Below are 25,012 nucleotides of genomic sequence, written 5' to 3'. Positions count from 1 at the left end.
GAACAGTTCTCTAAAACAAGCATTATCTTACAGTTGTGGTGCAGGCCAACAGAGTCACAGTGAGCTCGTGCTTCGGGAACAAAATAATTTTCAAACCATTCTCGTGTGATGCTAGTTGTAATCCATCCATTTTTGTTAGCACGGTAAATTACAGGAAATTGCGTCATATGTTTGAAGGCCCTGGGACGTAAACTTTTGCCAGTGACCAGTAACTTACATCTGTGGGTTCCTGCAGCATTAGAGCAGCCTAGTAAAGTCACACGATCTCTTGATGCCTTATACCCTGATGGCAATTCTGCATCTGCTGTTGTTAGTGTTCTTCTTGGTGTACATCTCCAATACAAAGCAGTCTCATCAGCATTGTACACCTGCTCGGGGCTTAATTTTTCATCAGGGACTAACTTGGCAAACTTGTCAACAAACTCTGCTGCTGCTTCCTTGTCCTGACGAAGGGTCTCGGCCTGAAACGTCGACTGTACCTCTTCCTAGAGATGCTGCCTGCCTGCTGCGTTCACCAGCAACTTTGATGTGTGTTGCTTGAATTTCCAGCATCTGCAGAATTCCTGTTGTTTGCGTTGTTATCAGCACTTTATCTAGTTCCAAACTTCTTCCGTCTTTCATTGTTTTTCTTACGCACATCTGTTTCTTTGAGCCACTATCAGCAAAAAAAATGTAGCAGTTTTTCTTTCTGTTTCTTTATATCGTACACTGTGGAAGAGCCAATGTTGTAACACTCGCACAAGCTTTTCACTGATACACCACTGTCCAGTTTTCTCAAGAGTTCAACCTCATCTTTAATGGATAATGTGCGGTGTTTTCGCTTCACAGCACGAGGTGCATTTCCTTTACTCACTGGGGCCATAATTGGGCCAAAAAATAGCAAGTGATATTAATTAATGCAGGAAAACAAGCAGGAATCACCTATCTGTGCTTACAAGAGCGGACCAACACATGAACAGATCTAGCGCAACCAAAACAATGCCCAGCAGATTGGTATGGTGGCCTGGGAAATTTGAAATTATAGTTGCGCGGAAAATTTCAAATCAGTGTCGGATTATCGAAGGTGCCGGATTACAGGTAGTCGGTTTAGTGAAAGTCGACCTGTACTCACAGATTTTACGCAGTGTTTGAAACAAATACTCAGTTTGACCTTGGTAAACACTTTATAGGAAGACAGTAGTCTGCAAAAGTCTTAGGCACATATATATACCTAGGATGCCTAAGACCTTTGCACAGTACTATATTTGTCAACGTGGAGCGGAGAGCAAGTTTGTAAATCTGGCGGGAGCAAAAGATGTTTGAAGTGGCAAGGATGGAGTGCTGTGGGTCAGGCGGCAGAGAAGGAGTGCCAAGGGAAGGGGGTGGCGCAGGAGTAGATACACCCAGCCCTGAGACACCAGGCAAGATCATTTGATTCTAAACAATTGGCTTACTTATCATTCCAGAACGTCTCTCTGGTGCTTCCCGCTCCCTCTCCTCTCCTTTCTCCTTTTCCCAAGCATGATTCCCCTCTTCCTGCCCCCTTCCCACTCAGTCCACAATACAGATCCAAATCAGAATCAGGTTTATCATCATTCACATATATCATGAAATTGCTTTTTTCTTTTTTGCAGCAGTGGTACAGTGCAATACATAAAAGTACTACAATACTGTGCAAAACTCTTAGGCACCCTAGCTTTATATAGGTGTCAAAAACTTTTGCACAGTACTGTATTATTAAGATTCCAAGGTTATTTCTTCCTCATACAAGCTCTAAACGCTGCAAATAATAACATTATTATTTCTCATTGTACTCAAATGATACTCACAAAATAGTAAAGGTCACTGTTGATTCTCAGAAAGCATCTTCATAGCAGTAGCATTCAAGCTTACTTTCTTACTGTAAAGTGGAAGAAAGCAATAAAGTTTAATTTGAAAGTAAGCATATCCCCATATCCAATGTACCAGTTTTTCTTCCTTCTTTCTACTATGAAGTCAGCACATCTAAAATCAGCACACTGACGAAAAAAAATACTGCAATAGAAAACTAATATAAAATTAAACCAGAAATTATATGGAATATGTAGTGGCAAGTAATCCATTACAAATGGAATTGATTCACAAGAGAACAAGGTCAAAATTACCAAAACTTTTTCATATTATCAGCATTAAAACCAACTTAGGCTAAAATATCAGTTCTTTTTGGAAAAGAATAAACACTTCACAATAGCATTTAAACAGTCATGAATAATATTTGCGCTGGGATTAAAGTTATTAAGGATTCTTCACAATATTAAAAATATTTAATATTTTGTAAGGTAATCAAAACAAATTTACATATAGATTTTCTTATCACTTTCATCTTGTTAGTGTATAATCAGATTCAACTCTATTTTTAATACACGTTTGTTTATAGAATCCTTGGCAGTTGAGAAAGAGGGATCATGAATCTTGATCTTCAAACACCCCTTGTTTTAAATGATTAAAGGTTATGCTGGCATAATCAAGATGGTTAATTCCATCATCAATGTCTGTCTTTACCAAAAGGCTACTCTCAATATACAAGAAGTTATTCACATTTTCCAGGATCTCACCATGACCCTTATGTACAATGTGGTAGAGGGCCTTTGAGATTCAGATGCTGATTTATCACATGTACATTGAAATATACTGTGAAATGCATCATTTGCGTTAATAGCGAACACACCCAAGGATGTAGGGCAGGCCACAAGTGAAACCATACAGCGCCAACATAATGCCCACAACGTTCAACAACCCAACAAAACAAGCCCATTTCCCACCCACCCACCTACACACACATACATACACATACACATACACACACATACATACACATACACACACACACACACACACACACACACTCTCCTCCAATCCAAGACACTTCACCTCTGACCTCCAGTTCTTGGCCCGAAACTCTCTGACTCACAGAAACTGGGCCTCTAAACCCCAATTCCTGGCCCAGACACACAGATACAACATTCGGGTCTCTACCTCTGACTTGCTGACTTTGGTCTTCAACCTGTGGGCTTTCTACATCCGGACTCCCCAAACTCTGGACTTCGACATTCAACTTTGCCCACTAGACTTCGCCAACCTCTGGATATTGATCCCAGTACTTACTGAACATGGGTTTGACCTTCAGGCATTGACTCCAGGATTCACTAGTCATAGGTTTGACCTTTGGGACTCGACTTCCAACTTGCACAGTTCTCTGACTTCAGTGACCCAGGACATCAACAACCCTCATGATTCTTACCCAGACAGACTTCCGACCCAGGACTCGACAACCTCTGGATCGTTGGTCTCCTTGCTGCCTGCCAACCCAGTCGATCTCTGGGTTCACTGACCTTTGACCACAGAACACTTTGATCCTCAACTTCTGGACTTGTATGGACCTCTGACTCCAGTAGACAACGGCTCATGTGACTCCCATCTATACGGACCACCATCTTGGAGTCACCCCCCTGGGGATCACTAGTCTCCTCAGAGAATGCTGACCCAACCTCCAGGATCACTGGCCTGACTTTGAACACTAGCTCCTGCCTCTAATTCTTCCTTCTCCCTCATCCTTGTCCCTGAACCCTAACTAGACCCTTAATTCTCCATACTGTCTCCAAACTCATTCCTATGTACCTTAAAAAAACAAGTCTGAGCCATGTTATCAATAGACAACACAGCTCAGCATCATCTTGATTAGAAATTCCTTTTCTCTGTTTGATAATGTTGAGTACAAAGCCTATTCTCAGCCTCTGAGCCATGCAAACACAAGCATAGCCTGCATACTGCAAGTTCAACTGCAGATGTTTGGATCTGTAGTATAGCTACCAAAGGTTGAACAACTTCCCATTAGTTTTGAATATTAGCTGTACTTCCATAGGATGCTTGTTAGAGGTGACATACAACATTCTGGGTAGAAAGAATGAGAGAAGTGTGTAGTCAAGAAGGCCATGTTCAGTGGCTAGCTCTGTTCCCTGAATTTTTCAATTCCTGGCTTGTGAAGATCATGTCCATTTGGCCTTGAGTTGAAAGGAACAGTGCTTCAGCTACTCAGCAGAGGTGGTTAATGAGAACTCTGTCAATGCCCTTCACTATGGCAGACATCAGGAAGATCCCACTGTTACCACAGTCACACATTAGCTAGTTTCTTAATAATGGTCACGATCACAGAATCTGCAATCCCTCCAGATTTCGTGCTCTTCGCAGATGTGGGTGATGAGATTGTGGATTTGTTAGTGCAACACTTCAATGCCAAGTTTTAGGAGCATTAATGCCCATGTAGTAGAGCCTGGTTATTTAGGATAACCTTACTATGGGATCAAGAGACAGTTCTGCAAAGTTCAGGTGGTATGTGTAATTGACATTATATGATACTGCCAAGTCAGAACCTCAAGGACAATACTGATAGTAATAGACTGCTATCATAACTGGAACTCAGTTGTTTTGACATTGATGTTGCTGAGCCAAGCTGAGATGGCCAGTTTAACAATCAAGGAAGACAGTACACCTGCATCTATTTCAGGAGGGTCAAACAGAACGAGCAATCCTGACTTCACAGAGTGAGTTTCACCAATAATAAACTTGTCTGATATCTCAGGGAATTACCCCGTGGAATTAGTAAAAACATGTTTTATGAGTTTTTGGTTCATACTAACACAGAACCAGTGTATAAGCCACAACCCCCGAAGCTTCGATCTAGGCTAAAGAGAACTTCTACTCTTACCTTGAAAAATCACATGTATTAACCACAAAGAGGAGTAATCCAATTCATCTGTGTGACTCCAACATCAGAGCCAACAGGGATGCAACTCTCTGCCAAGGAATGATTGCCACAGAGAAGGCTAACACCAGTGGGGTGCTTCTCCTAAAATGTCTGGAACACAATCATAATGAATACCTGGTTTTGACAGAGACACAAACACAAAATGTCATTGCAACATAATGTCAGTCCAAATATTAGCACTTGCTAGATCATATCATAGTCCCAGCAAGATATCTGTATCACCTATGCCATGACAGGCACAGATGACCACTACATTAACCACCGCCTATCTCTGATGAGCTTCAACAACCTAATGCCAAAGCAGAGAGGAGGTGAAAGAGCTGACACCTGGTGCCAGGCAAATAACCTCTTCCACAATGTCAACAAGGCAAAGGTGATAGTTATCAACTGCAGGAGAACTCGCACCACTTATACACATCTTTACATCCGCAGCATAGCAGTGGAAACCACAAACAGTTTCAAACTCCTGGGAGTGCACATCTCACACAACCTCTTATGGCCTTAGACAATCAGAAAAGTACACCAATGCCTCTGCTTTCAGAGGAGGTTGCAGAGAGCTGGACTATGCACATCAATACTCATGACCTTCTACGGATACACAGAACAGAGCATCCTAACAAACTACACAGTAGAAAAACTACACTGCAGCAGACAGGAAAGCTCTACAACGGGTAGTCAAAACTGCCCAATGCATCACCAGCACCAGTCTACCCACCATCAACAACATATATACAGAAAGGAGCTAGAAAAGGGCCAGTAGTGTAATGAAGGATTCCACCCACCCTGCTCTTGGAATGTTTGTTCCACTCCCATCAGGGAGGAGGCTACGTACCATCCACGCCAGGACCACCAGTCTCGAAAAAAAGTTATATTCCCCAATCAATAAAGCTGATTAACACCTCCATACACTAATCCACCCCACCACTCCTGCTCATCGCCTCTACTTTATCATTTCCTGTCAGTCACCCTATGTACAGACAATCCTGTGCCTAGTATACTTTATGGATGTATAATCTTTCAATGTATATAAACTATCTTATATATTCATACTTACTGTGCTTTTTTACTTGTATGTTCTTTATGTTATTGTTTCTTTTGTGCTGTATTAGATCCAGAGAAACAATTATTTTGTTCCCATTTACACTTGTGTACTGGAAATGACATTAAACAATCTTGAGTCTTGAATCACTGTCAACAGAAGCAAAGTCACAAGAACATCAACATCAAAGCTCTCAAGGATCCCACAAACTGGTCTCCTCTCAGACCGTACCTCACAAACAACCTATCAATTTCCAGCCTATAAATTGTATGGTCTCTCTATGATTGCATGAGTTTCAATTGGGTGCAGGAGTTTCTTCCACATGCCAAAGGTGCGCTAGTAGGCTCATTAACCACTGGAAATTATCCCAGTTAAGATGTAACAAAAGAATCAATGAAGAGTTGTTGGGCTTGAATGAGGGGATAAGTTGAAGAGCTTCAGGAAATTAAAAAGCGAAATGGGACTGACAGGATTGCTCTTTGGGAGCCAGTGATAGACCATGGGCAAAATGGCCTCCTCCTGTATTATAATCTTCTTCTTCTTGGGCCCTTAGCTCCCAGTGGAACATAGGCAACTGATGACATCCATCTCCATTGTCCAAAGTAGATGGTATGGTTGGAGTTCATCAATGTTTCTGTAATCCATTGCATCCACTGTACAGCTTCACCAGATCCCTGTTGGCTGGCCTTACCCACTTCCATCTCTCACGCTGGGGACGTAGGTTTGGACTTAAGAGGTATTGTATTACAATAGAAGCTACAAATTCTCAACAGATTGTGGCCCTGAGCTTCCCAGGAGTAGCACTGTAAAGAGAATCTTGGCTTCTCGGGCAAGAAGACTGATTTGATGAGAAGATCCCAGAACTTCAAGAAAATAGCTCATCCTATACATAGGTTGTTCCTAAATTCATGCTCCATCTATCCTGAAGGAAATGAATACTTTTACAAGCACCTAAAGGGAGAGATCCAGCAGTAAAAAAACCTAAAGCAGGAGACTTGGCAGCTTGACAGCCATGACATATGTAGGATCTACAGCCATCCTCAACTCTTGTACTCAGGACCCTACCCCCGAGTCAGGGACTGAAGAGAACTCAGAGGCAGAGAAGCAGGAAAGATTTCATGGGCCTCTTCCTTCACTGCTTTGTGTATTATGAGTGCACAGACTTCATTCCACAACAATGCATCTAACCATTATGCTTGACTGACAAACCATATCCCAACTCAAAAATAACTAAGGCTTTGAAGTACTTCCATTGGATCTAACATATTACTGTCTCATAGAAGACAAACAGTTAAGTTATGCTATCATAATTTGTGAACAACCAGCATTTTACTCTAATCAGGCCATTCTTTACTTGAGCATTCATCTAATTTTGATAATAGGTTGAAATAAGAGTGAAAAATGTACGCTGAAGCTTCATAATGGATCTTTTAGATCAGAAATTAAAATGAGATTATTTGGTGGCAAAGTATATAAGGCACCAAAAGAGTGAGATTTCTTAACATCCATTTATTTCTGAACCAACAATGGTCAACAATCTCATTAGTTATTCGAAAGAACGTTACAATAGTGACGATATTTTAAAATGTACTTAATCCAGTGAGGTGTATTCTTAGACTTCCTCGAAATTTTCTAAGTGAGCGCAGTATAAATATATGATGGTTAATTATTCTCCACTGAGAGATCAATACACTCTTTCTACACGTAGCAATGATGACATTTCAATTGTGAGAAATTTTTCAGTACAGATTAATTCGACAGTGCGCTGCAAGGATCTAGCAACCCCACGGTCGATTATTCTAGAAACACAAACTGAGCCACCTCACCCAACAATCACAGGACAATTGCCCTCAGTTTTGCAATCTCTCACGCATATGATGCAATCGCTATTGAAGCCCGTAGACCGACAACACCTCCGCCAATTGAAACGGGCTACTGTTACCGCGAGAGCATGTCGCCCTTCACGCGCTTTCCCCTCAACCTACCTTGACGAACACATGCGATGATGTCATTTTGAGTGACTGTCAACTGGACCACGGAGCTCAAAGTGCCGGCGACAGTTTCCCAATGAAATCCTTGGCAACTGCGCAACGTCCAATCGCAGGAGGGGAGAGGCGGGTTCAGTGCCCTATCAAGTTAGGCTGAGCTATAGCTAGCTGGTGGTAAGACGGAAAGGCGTTTTTTTTTGGTTGTTGGTTAGCGTCGTGGAGGTGAGCGCGGGGATGGAAGCGTAGAGGGAAAGCGGAGCTTGTTAACAATTTACCTAGCCGAGATCAAGGAAATAGCGGGCATCTACGATTCAAGTTGACCAGTATTTTTTTGTTTTCAAACAGGTTCCCGCAAACGAGGGCGTCTCGCTCCACGAACGGGCTTTTTATTTCTTTCGCCCAGAAGGTGTTCGGCGCCTCGGCACCGTGACGTGCCGTCCAGTAGTTCTTATCCAAGAGCGATTAGGCTTGTGTTTATGTCTTTGTTTTGTGAAAACGGTAAGGCGCTGGCTGCGTCGAAAGTCGCCGGGGTGGCGGTGGCAGGGGCAGGGTGGTTTGAGGTGGTGGAAGGGAGCTTGTCAAGATGGCGTCCTGCGGCCCCAGCTGGGCTCGCTCCAGCCTCCCTCCGTGTGACGCACTATGCGCCAGGCGCCTTGCCTTGCGCCCAGCGAACCCTTAATTAGGCTCTTTTATCGCAAGGGTCGTGTACAGCTCAGCCCCTCGCCAGAGAACGTTATGAAGTCTGATAATGCGGTCGGAATTTTACTTAATTTTTTTTGCGAACAACGCATTGCCACGCTTGGCAGTGACTCACGTGTTGCGGAGGCTGCGGCATCAGGAATGACTCAGCACTCGGCTGCGTTTTTTTAATTCCCTCCCCCCCCCCCAGCAATATTGTTTTGTTTCGCTCAAAAACAGTTGCATTTAATTAATTACTCAATAAGTCTAACTTTTGATTCAAGCATAACTGACAATGAATTATGAGTGGGTTGTATATCCCAACCGCCAAATATGATCGCTTTAGCGAATCGCTCCTTGTTCTTAGATGTGCGTGTGTAACCTTTTTTTGGCATTTATTTGGTGGTGCGCTAAGGCTGCCGTGTGACTGAATGTTTTCCTTTTTCCTTTGATTTGGCCGTTTTTGTATACTTGTTAAAAGTTAAATTTGACGATGACTTTAAGGGATTGCGACATTCATTATTCTGTCATACTCCCACACATAGGCTCAAGGTTAAGAATATAAATGTGGGCCACGTTTTATTTTCTAGCTGACCTTTACAATGACGTTATTCATTCATGGTCCCAGTTTTTCATGATAACGAAATTCAGTTAAATGTGGAGTAAATGCTGAATGATCTAGCAATTCATCCCAAGTTTTTTTCTGTTTTACAGAGCTGTTGCGCAGCCCTTGGTACCTGTGTCGGGGAAACCTAACCAACAAGTGGGGAACTTGCAGCCTAAGTGGCGCAAACTTTTTCATGTCAGAGACCGAGTACACTTGCAATTGTTTATGTCATCCATTCTTCTTCAGACAGAAGATACCCAAAAATTTCTTTCAAAGATCTTTTCACTTTACTCATAAATCTAATAGTAAACCAGAATGGCTGTCAACGTCAACCGCAGTGTTTCCGATCAGTTCTATCGGTACAAAATGCCCCGTCTGATTGCTAAGGTAAAGTAGATTACTGCTGATTCAATGACAATCATAGCAAAATTGATATTCCAGACTAAAATGTGCTTTTTTTTATTTCTCCAGGTCGAGGGCAAAGGGAATGGAATAAAGACAGTAATAGTCAACATGGTTGACGTTGCTAAGGCGCTTAATCGGCCTCCAACGTGTGAGTGCTAGTCAAGTTGTAACATTCGTTATGATGGTGGTTGTGGTCATGACTGTGCTTGTGATTAACCTCACTTCGTTCCTCAATATAGATTTTGTTTTTTTTTAGGAATGCCGACTTTTTCCTGCACTTGGTTTGATAATGGCTGTTATGCCAGTAATTGTCCTTTGCAACAGACACAACTTCTGAGTTTACAGTGTTATAGGCATAAGTAGAGCTCATGCACAGCTGGAAAGGGTTTTGCCCTAGGTTTCCAGGCCTCTGGAGTTTATCCAAATGCTGATAATGGGTTCTGGTTAATTGGAGCATTTTGGGACTTGTATATGTTGGTCCAATTAAGCAGTTGCTCCAATTAGCTAATTACTGTTCAACTGAGTAATTGTGTATTTAAATGAAATGACAGAACAAATTAGAACACTATCAATGCTACTACAGAATTGTAAAACTGTTAGTTCCTAATAGTTTTTGACAGTGGAATTCATTGAGTGTACACTGCTGTCTGGTCCATTAGGATAATTCTGGGGCAGCTTGCTCACCTTTGGTTCCCAAATGGATGCTCAGCTTTCACCAGTGGCTCCAAGTAGCTGCATACATCAGTGGCCACACCACAGTAAATTGCTTTGCCGGGCAGGCTAAACCAGGAGAGGGTAGGCAATGGGCCTCATACCCCAGTGAAATCGGGACATGTCTATCCTAGCATGTGAAGTCAGCTCTAGGGAACTGGGCAGATGAGATCAACAGTGCGTTCCAATGGCCAAGAAGGCAGTTCTACAACACTTCATGGAGATCAAAGGACATAAGGCACAGATGTAGTCATGGTACTCTTTATACAACTCTCCCACACAGGTTTCACTATCAGACAACCAACATGTTTTTTGAATTGACTAAACAAATTTGGCACAGACAAATACTGGAGATTTTGGACTGCCTTCATACAATGCTTTCAACAGCTGCATTCTCTGTATCTTTTCATTGTAACATTGTCGATACCTTCATATACTTAGTAGTTCCTTACTTGAGGTAGTGAAATAGTTTTATTTTCAGTCCTGGAAACCATTATGCTTGAAACCATAGTGTGCAAAACTTCTAAATTGTCTCCTGCTTTTTGAATGCAAACATGCAACTGACTATTTAAACACTGTTCTAAATGTGCCGTAGTGTCAGCATCTGTCCCAGTTAAGTAAGTGTTCCAGGTTTTTGTACTTAATTAGTTTTTGTTCTTTAAGTTGTCCCAAATAAGCAACTGCTGTGATTACCAATTGACCAAAATCCACAATTTAATTTGCCAGTGGTTTAATTTATCTATTGTTGGTTTAAATGTTAGATCGAACCCATTAAGAATGCTCTAAAGTGAAGAAAAATGCATATAAGACAATATTTTTCATGGCTGATTTCATATGGAATACTGTTTTCAATTCTGTTTAGAGAATTTGTGATTGACATAAAGCATCTGACATCTTGGTAAGATTACTTTAGCAAATGCCTGGAAGTTCCAGCCAGTTTAAATGTTTTTACATCCTTTATGTTCTTGGAAAAGTTCTGCCTTGCTTTCCATGGCGGAAAAAGTTTCAGCTCGTAAGATTAAAGTTGCAGAGTTAGCATTTTGGGATTAAATGTATTTCTGCAATGTTCCCTGAGTCTTTTGCTAGCATTTTCAGTTTATGAACTTAGACTATTATTTCAAACATCTTATCAACTAGAATAATACTTGAAGACTGAAAAATTTGTACCTTTATTTTGCCTTGCAGATCCCACCAAGTTTTTTGGTTGTGAGCTGGGAGCTCAGACCCAGTTTGATTCAAAGAATGATCGTTATATTGTGAATGGATCCCATGAGGCGAATAAGCTGCAAGACATGCTGGATGGATTCATTCGAAAATTTGTCCTTTGTAATGAGTGTGAAAATCCTGAAACTGACCTGGTAAGTGATTTCAGAATAAAAAATGGTTTTTACCTAGTGAGGAGCCTTAATTCTTATAGTTAAAAGACTGTTTTTGAAGTTTGTAATCTCAAGTGTCTTTTGCTTGAACTTTGAAGTGAGAAATTTGTTTTTGCTTGCATCTTCCAACTGTATTTGATCTGATGTATGGTTTTGGCAGTTGGGCATCTTTAATTTTTGAACAATTATGTTTTCATTTTTAGCATGTCAATCCAAAGAAACAAACTATTGGTATTTCCTGTAAAGCCTGTGGATACAGAGGCATGCTTGACACGCGTCACAAGCTCTGCACATTCATTCTAAAAAATCCACCTGGTGAGTTTGAATTTGGGTAATGCAGAATTTCATCTTTAGTTTTTAAATTGAAGTCCTTAGTGTAAAGATTTTTATCTTGCAGAAAATGGGGACAGTGGTTCAGCCAAGAAAGAAAAGGAAAAGAAAAACAAGAAGGGCAAGGATAAAGAGAATGGATCAGTGTCCAATTCTGAGTCGTCCACCCATAACGAATTTGATGCTCCAGAAGCGGTGGTAATATTTTTATTCATCTAAGTTTTTGAAAGATTTGCAGTTGTTAGATCCATTCATCCTAATAATATTGAAAGTTCACACTGTGGTTATTAAATTTCTTAGGATGGTGAAGATGATGATGAAGACTGGTGTGAAGAAACTACAGAAGAGGCCCAGCGACGTCGGATGGGTGAAATCAGTGACCATGCCAAAAATTTGACACTTAGTGATGACCTGGGGAAAACCTTGGAAGAGAGGGTGAACTTATTCTACAACTTTGTCAAGGTAATGGTATGCATGCCTCTTAAGTGACTTGAAGTTTTAAATTTGGTGGAGGGTGTGGGGTGCAAAGAATAGGTTTTGGAACATAGGCCATTATTTCATGGTAGAACAGTTGAGTGGCCAACTCGTAGTTAGAATGGAATTTAACATCTAAAATGCATAAGTTCTCAACTTTTTGTTTTGTAATGAACCATGGATTTTGACTCATAATTCATTGATTTTCTGTTTGAGGTTTCTTGCAATAGTGTTCCATACCCAGGAGGTCTAAATATTGGATCGGATGTAGTGGTGATTCTTGATATGTTTTGAGGACTAAACCGTATTTTTTTTACATTTCCACAGATGAAAAAGGAAGAGGGAATTATTGACTCAGCTGATAAAGAGCTTCTATCAGAAGCTGAACGGCTGGATGTCATTGCTATGGGTCCCCTTATATTGAGTGAACTGCTTTTTGATGAGAACATAAGGGAGCAGATCAAGAAATATAAACGACATTTCTTGCGTGTAAGTTTTTTAATCCACTTTAAAATTAGTGTTGGTGATTTATTTTCTTAGTGAATGACATTCTTTTTGTTGGATTTAGTTTTGCCACGGCAATAAAAAGGCCCAGAAGTACTTACTTGGAGGCTTTGAATGTTTGGTAAAGATACATCGGGACCAACTGCTTCCAAAGGTTCCACATGTTCTGAAGGAACTGTATGATGCTGATCTTCTAGAAGAGGAAGTCATCCTTGCCTGGGCTGAGAAAGTGAGTATTCAGTAGATGGGCTCCCTAGCAATCTTGTTTCAACAAAACCAGTGACCATAGGATCAACTTCACATGACAACCCTGTCATTTCGGGGATCTTTTACAGCACCGCTATTTTGAAGAAACACTATAATGCATTGGAAATGAAACCTGCAGTCCTTCAAATATGGTTTCTAGGCTTTCCTTGCAGTTGACATTTATTTGTATCTTCAGTGTCTTTAGATATTGTGCAGTTAGACCCTTTATAAACATTGAATAGATTGCCCCAGCGATGATGTTACTGAATCCAAAATTTGAAATGACCAACTTATTTTGACACTAACGTCAATTCTCATCATACCAATATTTCCATCAACCCAGTGCATAATTGTGCAGGCACAATTTTGTTTTAAAAACCATTTGGTATAAAGGGCTCCTTCATAGTGCTAAGACTTAATTACAGTAAAGTTGGGGATATGGAGTGATATCTGTTACACTAGGTTCTGCATTAATGTTTTTAAAGGTAGGTGCAGTACAGCAACATGGTTTTTGATTGCAGTGATTTCTAACTGACCTAAATTTTAACAACTAGCTGTCAGCTATTCTGTGGGACAAATGTATTTGAAGTAATATTTTGAACTTGATTAGGTTAGCTTGAATAGAATTGGTTAAATACAGTTTAACTTGTTTCTGCATAGGTATCTAAGAAGTATGTCCCAAAGGAACTTGCCAAAGAGATACATTCGAAGGCTGATCCTTTCATTAAGTGGCTAAAAGAAGCAGAGGAAGAATCTGAAGATGATGACAATGATGAAGATAAAGATGTAGAGGTAACTGGGAATGCCTGACCAGCTTTTATTTCTTGTAACTGAGATTATAGTTGGCAACACCAATTTTAAGTGCATTTGTCGATAGCTACAGCTCTTTAAACTGATTCTTCCTGTGCATCGTAGAATATTTACATGCATCAATTTTTTTATTTTTTTTTTTGAAAGTGTTATTGATATACTGATGTTTCAATTTGCAGGTGGTTTATGACAGCTCTGCAAGGCAAGTGAAAGTGGAAACTCTGAAAACCATTAAGACAAAAGAAGAGGAGGATATAGATATTGATGCTATTTGATGTATTACTTTGGGGGGAATTCACTTTTGCATTGGAAGTCACGGCAATGAAGAGATTTCCTTTACTTACTCTGCAACTGCTAACATTGGTTTCTGCTGTTAAAAAAAAATTCTACAATGGTATTGATCTAGTGATGCTTTGCCACCTAGCAGTTAGGAACTGAAGGACAGCATGTGAAGTTCAAATGGTAGAACAGTCCTAATCTCTTTTCACCAATAACACTTCATTGATATTGGGTGATGTTTCTGCATTTACTGCACATTTATATAAGGATGTAAAATAAAAATTAAAGGGGATTGTTCTGTATTCTCTACATTGTGTTTTTATTAATTTGGTGCTAGTTAAAAACGAAGGTTCTTCACTCTTGCCCATTCTCTAGCTGTATTGAAATAATGAACTTGTTACCAACATTTTATGAATGGACTATTAATGTCACAGTTAACCCAGTATATGGATGGATTAAATCAGGGTCGCAATATTACACCTTCATTCTGGTTTAAGTGCCCAGTTGTAGAATAACTGAATTGTATCTTGTGACCTCTTACTATTCAAACTGTTGGACCATGGCAACAAAAAAAAAATCCACTGTTAATTACAAATATTTGATCTGCATGGCATAACATCACCATTTTGTTAACATCATGGAGTCCCATAGAATGATACCAAACATATACTTGAATAATCATGATTTAATTGAATCATTGTTGTTCAAATGTGAATTTGGTGGCTTGTTTGATAAACCTGAGTTTGAGAAAGTAATGCCTTATACTCATGAGTAAATGCTACAATCTTTTAAGGAGGGTTTATTATATTTAGGCCTGGACAAAAGTTTGCCTCTCTTTCTTCCAGCTGAAATGTGTTCCCTTCAGTGTACATGCCTTGTGTACGTGAGTCTGGAATGGATGGGTGTTATTAAGTATAGAAAGTCCCAAATGTAGATCGAGTATTTTTACTTCATTTTGAATAACAGTTGAGCTTGCTGTGGTTTTACACATGTTTAGAAATCCAATATGTCCTAATGGTTCAACGTTGTGTAATACTGCAGGGACTTAGCAAGTTAAAATATGGTATGTAGGTTTATTCTTTAATGGCTTTAGAAACATAGGAAAAAAACTACACAATACAGGCCCTTGCTGAACATGTACGTACTTTAGATTTTTCTAGGGTTGCCCATAGCCCTCTATTTTTCTAAGCCCAATGTACCTATCCAGGAGCAACACCCAACACACTAGAGGAATTCAGCAGGTCGGGCAGGTCCGTGGAAACGATCAATGTTTCCATGCTGAGTTCCTCCAGCGTGTTGGGTGTTGCTTTGACCCCAGCATATGCAGATTACTTTGTGTTTACCTATCCAGGAGTCTCTCAAAAGACTCCAGCATAGCTGCCTCTACCACCATCACTGGCAGCCCATTCCACGCACTCACCACTCTGTTAAAAATAAATAAATTACACTGACATCTCTGTACCTACTTCTAAGTGCCTTAAAACTGCCAACGCGTGCTAGCCATTTCAGCCCGGGGGGGGGAACCCTCTGACTATCCACACGATCAATGCCTCTCATTTTGTACACTTGTATCGGGTTACCTCTCATCCTCCGCTGCTCGGAGGAGAAAAGGCCAAGTTCACTCAACTTATGCTCATAGGCATACTCCCCAATCCACGCAACATCCTTGTAAATCTCTGAACCCTTTCTATGGTTTCCACATCCTTCCTGTAGTGAGGTGACCAGAACTGAGCACAGTACTCCAAGTGGGGTCTGACCTGCCTCCTATATAGCTATAACATTACTTAGCCCTTAAACAAACTCAATCCCAAGGCCAATGCACCATATGCTGCCTTATCCACAGTCAACCTGTGCAGCAGCTTTGAGTGTCCTATGGACTCGGACCCCAAGATCCCTCTGAGCCTCCACACTGCCAAGAGTCTTAATAATATATTCTGCCATCATATATGACCTACCAAAATGAACCACTCACACTTACCTGGGTTGAACTCCATCTGCCACTTTTCAGCCAATTTTGCATCTTATCAATGTTTCTCTGACAGCCATCCACAACACCCCCAACCTTTGTGTCAACAGCAAATTTACTAACCCATCTCTCCACTTCCTCATCCAGGTCATTTATAAAAATCACAAAGAGGTGGGGTTCCAGAACAGATTCCTGAGGCACACCACTGGTCACCGGCCTCCATGCAGAATATGACTTGTCTACAACCACTCTCTGCCTTCTGTGGGCAAGCCAATTCTGGATCCACAAAGCAAGGTCCTCTTGGATCCCATGCCTCAGGCCTTGCTGATATCCATATACACTATATGTACTGCTCTACTTTCATCAACACGTTTAGTCAAATCCTCAAAAAATTCAATCAGCCTCATAAGGCACGACCTGTTTTTCACAAAGCCATGCTGACTGTTCCTAATCATGCCTCTCCAAATGTTCATAAATCCTGCCTCTCAGGATCATCTCCAACTTACCAACCACTGAAGTAAGACTCACTGGGCTATTTCTACTCCCTTTCTTGAATAAGGGAACAACATCTGCAACCCTCCGGCCCATTGATGATGCAAAGATCATTGCCAGAGGCTCAGTAATCTCCTACCTTTCCGCAATAGCCTGGGGTACATCTTGTCCGATCACGGAGACTTCACCAACTTGATGTTTTGCCAAGCTCTTTATCTGTAATGAATACTGAAGCAAAGTACTCATTAAGTACCACAGCTATCTCCTCCAGTTCCATACACATTTTTCCACTGTCACACTTGATTGGTCCTATTCTCATGTCTTGTCCTCCTGCTCTTCACATACTTGTAGAATGCCTTGGGGTTTTCCTTAATTCTGCTCACCAAGGCCTTCTCATGGCCCCTTCTGGCTCTCCTAATTCCATTTTCATGCTCCTTCCTGCTAGCCTTATAATCATCTAGATCTCTATCATTACCTAGTTTTTTGAACCTTTCACAAGCTTTTCTTCTTGACTAGATTTTCAACAGCCTTTGTACACCATGGTTCCTGTACCCTACCATCCTTTCCCTATCTTATTGGAATGTACCTATGCAGAACACCACACAAGTATCCCTAAACATTTGCCACATTTCAGCTGTACGTTTGTTCCCAATTTATGCTTCCAAGTTCCTGCCTGATAGCTTCATGTTTCCCCTTACTCCAATTAAACACTTTCCTAACTTGTCTGTTCCTATCCCTCTCCAATGCCTATGGTAAAGGAGATAGAATTCATGATCTTGGAAATTGTAAAACGCTGCCAGTTAATGCATTGTCATTGACTTATGTTACTACTATTGAGCTTGTAGCTTTTTATAGTTGGTTCTAGTTCTGCATGGCTAATCTACCTTCCAGTTTAAACTACCATTTTTAGTAGGGAGAATTGCGTCACTCCAGGTTGCCTAAACTGGTCATCCTAGGGATTAACTACCTTTTGTTGAAAACATGTTTATTCTGATAATCAGCTAGTGAACTACTTGGTGCAATATCCTGGATTGTGATGCCCATATTTGGGCAGAGGAAAGGTTCTACTGCCAACCATTACATCTGACAGGGAAGTGGTCATGCCACTGCCATATTAAGCTATTTACCTAGAGGGCACTAAATCACCTTCAGGTGAATTGCCATTTAATCTCAACATACATGTGGCAGAATTGAACAAAAATTAAGTGTTGTTGGTTCATAGCTACAAAGAGCAAGCACAAAAGAGTCGAGATTAAGGTTGATGGATTTTCTGGCAAGACATGTTTGGGGCAAGCAAATACACGTAGTACTTGAATGCACTTTTATTTCCATTTGCTTTTGCAAGTACAAATAACACAACTTTTGAAGAAATTCAGTGCTTCAAGTGTTAATAAGGCATGTCACCTTGCTATGTGAGTTTGTGTTGTATGTTTCCTTTTTGGGGAGGGTTTCCCTTGAGTGACCATGCCTCAAAGGACTTCACATTTGACAACTCTTCCAGTACTGGGATAGAATCAAAAAAAACTCTCCTTGCTGAAAGGAGCATTCTGAAAGGGTTGTTCATGTTGACTTCCTGTTTATTTTTCCATCTCCACTGCTCATCCTTTCTCACTACATTTACTCTTGGATTAATGAGAGATGCACAGGGGCCAATTAGCCTTCCCAGGGGAAGCAGCAATTCATGTTTTTCTTCCCATGTGCTCCATTGAGGAAATTAAGTAGGATTAGATGAAGAATTAGCTTTGAGACTACATGCTGATGGCTCCTCTCTTCTAATGTATTGGATTCAAGCTTGTATGCCACTTCATCTTTGATTAATACATTCCAAAGGAATCCAATACCATAGTGAAATATTAAGATATGATGATACACCAGCCATCATTATTTAATATGGTTATTCTGGACTACTTTGTATTACCATTGTCTTAAAATTGTTTAATGCTTTGTGGAAAAAGGTACAACCATTCTGCATTATTTGCTTTTCTTTGGATACATTGTTCCTTGATGTTCCTGCAAAGTATTACATTTTCATGCTCACATGAAATATAAAAGATAAGGCAATGATAATACTGTTAGTTGTTATTCAGTAAGAATATGCTTGAGTCAACACATGTTCTGACTGAAACAAACCATAAAATTAAAGACAGTGTAGTTTTGAATATACTTATAACATCTTAAGTAGCTACAGTTCCCTGAGTGAAGGAATTTCTGCTCATCTGAATCTGAACTAGCTGACCCACGAACCAGGCATCAAATAGCATCTAGAAAGAGAACAGATTGTCCCTCCAGCCAGCACAAGTATGCAAGGTCATTTTTATGGACAAAACCTCCCTAATTAATCTCTGGGATTTTTGCTGTACTGATTCACCATCTGGAATCACTATCCATACTTATTTCAGATGTAGTTTTCCTAAGTGCTCAATCCTGCTATACTGCTTGACAAAAGATATATTTTCTGTCCTGTATTTTAAATGTAAAACAAATTAAAACTAAACATGAAACACATGACCACTTAAATAATTAAAATTCACTTAACTCTTCCATTCCACAGGCCCCTGTCCATATCAGATTTGATCTGGTAAGGAACCTGGCTCTACCACAGCAATGTGTTTGTGGTGGCAGTCACTTTCAATCAGCGAACCAAACTGGACAATTTTAATGTTTTTAGATAAAAGATTACATCCCAATGATGAAGTATTCGAAAAGCAGGATGCCAACTGTGACTGACAAGGAAAGTCAAAGAGCTAGTGGGAGGTTAGAGGAATTGGGAAGCTTTCAGAAAGCAATAATCAGAGAAAAGATTAACTATGAAGGTAACCATAGTTCTTTGAGGCTGTGAAGGAATTAGTATTGATCTTCAAGAATCACCAGTTTCTGGAATGGCTCCAGAGGACTGAAAAATTGCAGATGTCTCTCCACTCTTCATGGAGGGACCTGAAGAAAGGGAATTATAGGCCATTTACCTTGACAAGGCATTGGGAAGATGTTGGAGTCCATTACTGAGGATGAGATTTTGGGGTACTTGGAGGCACATGATAAAGTGGGCCAAAGTCAGCATGGTTTCTTTAAGGGGGGCATCGTTCCTCACAAATCTGTTAGCATTCTTTGAGGAAGTAACAGGCAGAATAAACAAAGGAGAATCAGTGGATATGCTGTCTGGCTGGCTGAGTTCCTCCAGCATTTTGTGTGTGCTGCTTGGATGCTTCCTTGGATTTTCATTAGGCCTTTGAAAATGTGTTGCCCATGAGGCTGTTTAACAAGATAACAGCCCATGGTATTTAGAAAAGAATCTAGCATGGATCGAAGATTGGCTGACTGACAGGAAGCAAAACATGGGAATAAAAGCAGTCTATTCTGGTTGGCTGCCAGTGACTAATGGTGTTTGCAGGAGATGGTTTTGGGACTGCTTTTCACATTATATGTCAATGATTTGGATGACAAAACTGATGGCTCTGAGGCCAACTTTACAGATGATACAATGATAGATGGAGGGGCAGATAGTGACAGCATGTAGGGAGTCTTCACAAGGGCTTAGATTGGGATAATCAACAAGAAAGTGGAAGATGTGGGGGATTGCAATTTGGTAGAAGGAATAAAGGCATGGACTATTTTCTAAACGGAGAAAATTCAAAAATCAGAGGTGCAAAGAGACTTAGGAATCCTGTGTAAGGTTCCCTAAATTCCCTGAAGGTGGAAACCCATGTGAATAGGGTGGGGAAGAAAGCTTTTGGTAGGTATGCCGGCCCTTATTAATCAGAGCATTGAGTATAGGAGTTGGATGTACTGTTGAAATTGTATAAGGCATTGGTAAGGCCAAATTTGGAGTATTGTGTACAGTTCTGGTCACTGAATTATAGGAAAGATGTCAATAAAATTGAGAGAGTACAGAGGCGGTTTACTAAAATGTTGCCTGGGTTTCATCTCCTTAGTTACAGAGAAAGGTTGAACAAGTTATGTCTTTATTCTTTGGAGTGTAGAAGATTGAGGGCAGACTTGATAGAGGTGTTTAAAATTATGAGGGGGATTGATAGAGTTGACATGGATAGGCTTTTTCCATTGAGAGTGGGGAAGATTCAAACAAGAGGACATGAGTTGAGAGTTAAAGGACAAAAGTTTAGGGGTAACATGAGGGGGGAACTTCTTTACTCAGAGTGTGGAACGAGCTTCCAGCAGAAGTGGTTGAGGGAGGTTCGATGTTGTCGTTTAAAGTTAAATTGGATAGATATATGGACAGGAAAGGAATGGAGAGTTATTGGCTGAGTGCAGGTCGGTGGGACTAGGTGAGAGTAAGAGTTCGGCACAGACTAGAAGGGCTGAGATGGCCAGTTTCCGTGCTGTAAATTGTTATATGGTTATATGGTTTAAATGTTAACTTGCAGGTTGAGTCGGTGGTAAGGAAAGCAAATGCAATGTCAGCATTCATTTCAAGAGCTTTATTTTGGGCCACATCTAAGAAAGGGTGTGCTGTCATTGGATAAGGTAGGGAGGAAGAATTTGCAAGAATTATTCTGGGAATGAAATGGTTAAAGTATGAGGAGTGTTTGATGGCTCTGGGCTGGAGATTAGAAGAATGAGAGAATATCTCATTAAAACTTACTGAATATTGTGAAGTCTGGATAGAGAGGATGTTGAGAAGCTGTTTCTTATAGTGGGTAAGTCTAGGACCAGAGGGCACAACTTCAGAATAGAGGGATTTCCATTTAGAACAGAGATGAGGAGGACTTTTTTTAGCCAGTGTGTGGTGAATCTGTGGAATTCATTGCCACAGATGGCTGTTGAAGCCAAGTCATTGAGTGTTGTGTTCATTATTGAGGGATAGTGCAGAGCACATCACAATGCCAGAATGCAGCATACTTACTGAACCTTATTGATGATTCTGCTTGTATAGTATGTGAACTCCTCCCATGTGGGAATGGCTAACTGAGTGGCAAAGGAATAACACTATTTACTACTACATCTCCCCTTCTTGAAAACAAAAGAAAAACCAGATATGTACATCTTGTCTATAGAACTATATTGAAATTATGGTCACTGAAGTTGAGCGAACCAGTTTACTTTTACCATGGCACGTTATGTGTGCTCCTTCAAGCCAAGTTTATTGTCATTTAACTATATACATTTATACTGTCAAATGAAACACCGTTTCTCCAGACCAGGGTGTAAAGCACAGTAGTATGCATAACACACATGTAACAAATGTATAAAAGAATTACCAACATTATAACTGTCTTTCTCCTTGTTTTCCCCCTTTTTTCACCAATACTTTTTTTTAAAGAATGGTCTTATTTGTGCAATGTTTTCAACATGATAACTCTTTTGGAAAGTGCATAGTTCTGCACTTTGGCAGAAGAAATAAACGGGCAGACTATTACTTAAATGGGGAGAGAATTCAAAGTTCTGAGATGCAACGGGACTTGGGAGTTCTCGTGCAGGATACCCTTAAGGTTAACATCCAGGTTGGGTCGGTGGTGAAGAAGGCGAATGCAATGTTGGCATTCATTTCTAGAGGAATAGAGTATAGGAGCAGGGATGTGATGTTGAGGCTCTATAAGGCGCTGGTGAGACCTCACTTGGAGTACTGTGGGCAGTTTTGGTCTCCTTATTTAAGAAAGGATATGCTGACGTTGGAGAGGATACAGAGAAGATTCACTAGAATGATTCCGGGAATGAGAGGATTAACATAAATGAGGGAGACCAGAAACATTTCGAATGTTGAAAGGCATAGCCAGAGCGGATGTGGCAAAGTTATTTCCCATGATGGGGGAGTCTAGTACGAGAGGGCATGACTTAACGATTGAAGGGCGTCCATTCAGAGCAGAGATGTGAAGAAATTTTTTTAGCTAGAGGGTGGTGAATCTATGAAATTTGTTGCCACGGGTGGTAGTGGAGGCCAAGTCATTAGTTGTATTTAAGGCAGAGATTGATAGGTATCTGAGTAGCCAGGGCATCAAAGGTTATGGTGAGAAGGCGGGGGAGTGGGACTAAATGGGAGAATGGATCAAGTCATGATAAAATGGCGGAGCAGACTCAATGGGCCGAATGGCTAACTTCTGCTCCTTTGTCTTAAGGTCTCATGGTCTTATGGTCTTTTTGAAAACCACTAAATCCTAATGGAGGTCAGGATAGACTACCTGAACACTCTGACAAAGTGAGAGGATTATTCTGCCTCTTCAGTCAGTTGCCCTAAGCTATTAAGCTGTGGAATCTCTGTGGTGGGACAGATAAATGACCCGATCTGGTGTAGGTTTCTGAAAGTGTTGGAGGAGATGAAGATTCTTGCACATGTGCAGTCATTTCAATAGGTGATCATGAGGATCAAGCCACTCGTTTTTTCTCGACATTTCGTGGACCTTGAAGGCACACGAGCACATGTTTGTTATGCCTGATTTCCCCTTAAGATGTTCTGATCACAAAGGATCATGGTGCCAGTCTATTGTCCCTTTGGTGAATTGGTCTGAAACACAAACAGCTTTGCTGCTCCTGAGCGGTGACAAAGATTTTGTTCTGTATCTGAGATCAAGCATGTTCATTTTCTCACGCGTTGGCGTCTCAAAATTTCTCTCTTTGTCCAATAAGTGAGGTTGGAGAAGGAACGGAAGAACAGGAAGACTTGTTCTCTGTCTCTGGCCCATTGACAGCTCTGATGGACTGTAGCCATTTGCAAGAGGTGTGGGGTGTTAAGCTAGCAGTACTTTGTAGGGGACTTTTGCCTTCCATAGGAATCTCTTAACAGTTTGCACTGCTCTTTCTGCTTCTCAATCTGCTTGGGGATTCTTTGGATTGCTTGTCTGGTGTTTGAACTCATAGTCAGCAGCAAAGGCTTTGAATTCTGAGCAGCTGAATCAGGGACAGTTGTCTGACACAAGCGCCCCTGATATTCTCTGATGAATGAATACAGCTTTCGGACACTGTATAACTGCTGCTGAGGAAGTAGAAGACACCTTGGCACTTCAATATTCGATGGGTAGTAATCCACAGTGGGAAGATGTTTGTCTCTTTTCAGAAAATGTCTGTGCCTACAATTTGACATGGAAAGTCTGGGAATTCTGTGGGGCAGAGAGGTTCAGCATGATTTTTGTGCAGTTTTCTGAATGCTTCACATTGCTTTTCATAATCTCCCAGCTGTGTGCTCAGACCAGGCCAGAACATAGATAGCCTTGCTCTTAGGCAACATTTTTCAATGCTTTGATGTCCTTGGTGGATTTGACGGATAATTTTGGCATGCATGGAAGCAGGAACGATGAGTCTGGAGACCTTTAGCAGCAAACCATCAAGAATGGTGAATGTGTCTGTTTTGTTCGGATCAAAGAACATCAATATTGGCAGAAGGATAAGCTCTGCTTTAAATGATGAGAATGACTTCTCCTATGGTGCGCCCCAGGTCCAAATTTTTCTCTGAGAGAGGAGGTCGTGTAGTGGTTTTGTTCTCTCTCCAAATCAAGAATGAACTTCATCACAGGTTTACCACGCCAAGGACTGCAGATACGTTCGTAGGTTGTTCCATGTTCCCAATTCCTACCAGTTTGTCTGAATCTGGTTGCACTCCCCCTTAGGACACTTGATGGCTTAAGGACTTCACCTCATACTTTTCAAATTTGCATTTCTTTTTTGTTCAGGGTAATTCCAGCCCGTTCCAGTTTCTCCAAGGCAACTTCCACTCTTGTCATTTTCCTCACTTGAGCCTCCAAAGATGAGTATATCGTCCATGGGCAGACTACTCCTTTCAATCCCTCCAAAATTTGGTTCATCCTCATCTGAAAGAGTGCAGGGGCTGATGAGATGTCAAAAGGGAGTCTCTTGAAGGCATAACATCCGTATAGTGTGATAAGGGTTGTGAGCTTCTGTGACTCAGGAGCTAAATGGATCTGCCAGAACCCTGAGTTTGCAACTAGTTTGGTGAAGAACTTTGCTCTACCAGCATACCATAAACAATGTGTGCTCAACAGAGGGCAGAATAAACTTCTCCTGTCTCACTGCATTATTCAATTTTGTTAGATCAACACAGATCCTCACTATGCCATCTAGTTTGGGAACAGTAACAATGTCCACACACCGATCAGTAGGTCCTTTCATTTTAGTTATGATGTCAAGCCCCTCCATCCTCTCAAGTTCAGCTTGACTTTGCTCATCAAGGGGACTGGTATACTCCTCACTGTGGTCAGAGAGTAGGGTGTCAGTCCTAGCCTCAGTCTGTGGTACTCAGCCAGGATGGTTGTGAAGAAAAAGCATTTCAGGATTGTTATTTTATACATTTCTCTGACATCAAATGTACCTTTTAAACCTTGTCCAGATACTTCTCCTGTCACTGAACATTATTTAGCAAA

At 40.9% G+C, this 25,012-nt stretch overlaps 1 protein-coding gene and 1 long non-coding RNA gene across 6 annotated transcripts in view; one reads left to right on the top strand and one right to left on the bottom strand.

Annotated features, from left to right (window-relative positions):
* Positions 1-8,542, bottom strand: part of LOC140203930 (uncharacterized) — a 46,506-nt gene extending 37,964 nt beyond the window's left edge. For 3 of the 5 annotated variants that reach the window (XR_011887451.1, XR_011887450.1, XR_011887454.1), the window contains exons 1-4: positions 7,808-8,542; positions 5,838-5,971; positions 4,724-4,873; positions 1,809-1,879 (exon numbers count right to left, since the gene is read on the bottom strand). This is a non-coding gene — a long non-coding RNA (uncharacterized lncRNA). Of the gene's footprint in view, positions 1-1,808; positions 1,880-4,723; positions 4,898-5,837; positions 5,972-7,648; positions 7,722-7,807 lie in introns of those variants that run through there. The other 2 variants (XR_011887456.1, XR_011887455.1) reach the window with 2 other exon arrangements.
* eif5 (eukaryotic translation initiation factor 5) lies at positions 7,966-14,532 on the top strand. Its single transcript, XM_072270087.1, has 12 exons — positions 7,966-8,032; positions 8,156-8,308; positions 9,203-9,482; positions 9,567-9,648; positions 11,397-11,569; positions 11,791-11,902; positions 11,985-12,115; positions 12,218-12,379; positions 12,719-12,880; positions 12,960-13,124; positions 13,802-13,933; positions 14,131-14,532. Exons 3-12 carry the CDS (start codon positions 9,411-9,413, stop codon positions 14,224-14,226), a joined length of 1,287 nt encoding a protein of 428 aa, XP_072126188.1. The 5' UTR covers positions 7,966-8,032; positions 8,156-8,308; positions 9,203-9,410; the 3' UTR covers positions 14,227-14,532.
* The last annotated feature ends 10,480 nt before the right edge of the window (positions 14,533-25,012 follow it).

The sequence above is a fragment of the Mobula birostris genome, chromosome 1 (genome assembly GCF_030028105.1).
Source record: "Mobula birostris isolate sMobBir1 chromosome 1, sMobBir1.hap1, whole genome shotgun sequence".
NCBI classification, from domain to species: Eukaryota; Metazoa; Chordata; class Chondrichthyes; order Myliobatiformes; family Myliobatidae; genus Mobula; species Mobula birostris.
The sequence above is the reverse complement of the archived record's forward strand: the minus strand, read 5'-3'. Positions and strand labels throughout refer to the sequence as shown.

Excerpts from the sequence above, each read along its gene's own strand:
- eif5 (XM_072270087.1), top strand. The coding sequence starts at position 9,411 with ATGGCTGTCAACGTCAACCGCAGTGTTTCCGATCAGTTCTATCGGTAC. Across the intron at positions 9,483-9,566 it reads TGCCCCGTCTGATTGCTAAG|GTCGAGGGCAAAGGGAATGG; the intron begins GTAAAGTAGATT and ends TTATTTCTCCAG. Across the intron at positions 12,116-12,217 it reads TTGATGCTCCAGAAGCGGTG|GATGGTGAAGATGATGATGA; the intron begins GTAATATTTTTA and ends TAAATTTCTTAG.